The sequence below is a fragment of the Azolla caroliniana genome, unplaced genomic scaffold, assembly GCF_043228905.1.
Source record: "Azolla caroliniana isolate FFs.n. ecotype wild unplaced genomic scaffold, voAzoCaro1.0.p SCAF_12, whole genome shotgun sequence".
Classification (NCBI taxonomy): Eukaryota; Viridiplantae; Streptophyta; class Polypodiopsida; order Salviniales; family Salviniaceae; genus Azolla; species Azolla caroliniana.
Window position 1 is genome coordinate 8441566 of NW_028230447.1, and position 2808 is coordinate 8444373.

General features: G+C 35.3%; 1 protein-coding gene across 1 annotated transcript; it reads left to right on the forward strand.

Moving 5' to 3' along the window:
• Window positions 1–280: 280 nt before the first annotated feature.
• On the forward strand, window positions 281–2515 carry LOC147857031 (uncharacterized). The gene has a single exon (XM_087328601.1). It carries the CDS (start codon window positions 281–283, stop codon window positions 2513–2515), a length of 2235 nt encoding a protein of 744 aa, XP_087184727.1.
• Window positions 2516–2808: the final 293 nt, after the last annotated feature.

The following is a 2808-nucleotide window of genomic DNA, read 5'->3' on the forward strand; positions in this document are numbered from 1 at the left end:
GAGATGAACTAGTAAATAGTGAAGATATGTATTATTTATCATTTGCATGTGCGTGTAAGCTAATGTGAGGCTTCCTCTTTCTTCTTTATTTTTTTATAGATTGGAAGATCCATAGTGGAAACTCAATCTTTTATAGCCTCCGCAATCTTCCATATATTCCAGGTATTTTAATTTTCTTATTCTCTTTGGAAAACATGGATTGTGTATGTATGTTTCCCTTTCTTGTAAATGAAAATGATAGATTATGATTGTTCAATATACTCTACCTTATTGTTACAGTATGTCGCACAACAAAAATAGCAAAGGCAAGGGAAAACAAATGAGCCTTCATACAATGCCTTGTTTTAGGAAGAACATGTCATCTTCTAATGAAGATGTGTCTCTAGAAGAACCTATAAAAGACCAACAATACTCTCAAGAGTCAATTAATGAGATAAATAGAGTTAGTAAGGCGAAACTAAGATTTCAAGAAGATTGGCCTACTAAATTTAAGTGGCTTCAAGAGGATTTAGAAACTGGGCTTCTATGGTGTAGTTATTGTAGGAATGACCCACATTGTAAGTCCTTATTTGGAAAAACAGGTGCAAAAAATTTTAAGACTTCTGCATTAGAAGAACATGCAAGAAGTGTGGCCCATCGAGATGCCATTTTGTTACAAGAACGAGACAAGAATGGTCTTGAAAAATGTGCATCAAAGAAAAAAGCTAGTGTGGATTTAGCAGTTGAAAAATTGTTTAAATGTGCATATTTTATAGCTAAAGAGGATTTGGCATTTAGAAAATTGGAAAACCTCTTACGTTTATTAAGAGAGTGTGGTGTGGAAGGCCTTCCACGAATGTACAATGATAATAAGGCTTGTGCAAGCTTTATCTTGCACATTAGCAAGGCTCTTGAAGCCGAGATATATGAAAGGTTGAGGACAAGTCCTTGGTTTGGGCTTATGGTAGATGAAGCTACCGATGTAAGTGTGACCAAGAACTTGATCCTTTACGCTACATTTGTGGAAGGAAGGCAAGTACGAACCTCTTATTTAGGGGTACTTGAAGTAGAGGATGGTACAGCAAAAACAATAACAGAAAACATTTTAGCGTTGTTAAAAAAGTGGAACTTAGATGTTAGAAAAATGATGGGATTTGGAAGTGATGGAGCATCTGTTATGGTAGGTATGTCTACAGGTGTTGCTACAAGATTGAAGTCATATAATCCATTTATGACTTCATTACATTGTTGTGCACATCGAACAAACTTGTGTGTGCAAGAGGCTTCAAAGAACGTCGAAGTCAAAGAAACATGCAAGCAGTTAGATGCCCTTGTGAATCGGGTGGCTGCACATTTCTCGAGGAGCTCAATGCGCCAAGGTGAATTAAGTAAGATGCAAGATGCATTAGAATACACACATTTGCATATTCTTGGGATTGTGAAGACACGATGGCTTAGTCGGCATGGTGCTATCATGAGGGTATGTGATGTGTATGAACCCTTGATGAAGACTTTGCAATCGCAAAGTGATGCATACAATGTATTCTTGAGTTTAAGAAACTTTAAAGTAGTGTATATGCTTCACTTCCTTGCAGATGTACTTAAGATCATGTCTACATTAAGTATGGAATTCCAAAAGGAATATGTGGATGTGACATGCATTGGAGGTTTGGCTATGATAGCCATTGGGGAGATAGAAGAACAATTTTTACATCATGTTATGATGGATCTGAATGGTTTTGAGAAGGATAACGATAATTATCCAATTATTCCAGAATATGGTAGAGAAAAAGGAATGCTTTCAGTTTTACGAGATGCCACAAAAGGTAATATGTATAAAAGCATCCTCATCGATAGAAGTGTTGATGGTGAGGACTTAATTGAAGCCATACAATTCCAAACTTTGTTTTCTAAGGCATTGATAGAGACAATAAAAAAGAGGCTTCAAGATCCGGTGACTCTTTCCGCATTGAAAATGTTATCACCAATGAACATGTCTACCGGATCTACAAGCATTTTAGCACGAAAAACTATGGGTCTTAATGAGTTGAAAACACTTGGAAATTTTTATGGCATTCAAAAAATGATAGATGGGAAAGCGTTTTCTCCCATAATTGATAATGATAAATTGTATGATGAATATGCAATTTTCAAAAGGCAAGCTACCACGGAATGGCTTGGAAGAGATTTCTTAGATGTTTGGGGTATGATAAATTGTAATGATGTGTGGAAAGAAAAGCTACCCGAGCTTCTAAAGCTTTCATTGATAGGGTTAATTCAGTGTTCTTCTACGGCAGCATGTGAGAGAGGCTTTAGTCGCCTAAATCTAATAAAAAATAAGTTTAGAAATAGGCTAAAAACCAATGCGGTTGATGCATTGATACGAATATCTATTGAAGGACCTGAATTAGAAGAACATGACTTCAATGCCAGCATTTTGTTGTGGCGAGAAAGCAAGGCATATCGTCATATTTTTACAGGTACTTCTCATGAGCATGAGGATGACATCGAGGACTTCATAGAAGATATAGATTGAAATTTTGTAAATGTGATCTATTTTGTTTTGGAACTTTATATATATTAGCTCTAATTTGATCTAATATGTTGTTAATGCTAGTTTACAAAGTTTCGAAAAGTGAATTTTGTTTACAAAGTTAGTACATTTTTTGATAAATATATATATTTAGTTTTTGGGCTCCAATTTTTTGTGATTGATTTGATGTGGTATTGCACTAGAATTTTATTTATTTATTTGGTATGCGTTAAAAAAAATTTCAACATTTCCGGTTGACATTGTCGCTAATAGGAACGTGGCCGGCTGAGATTTTA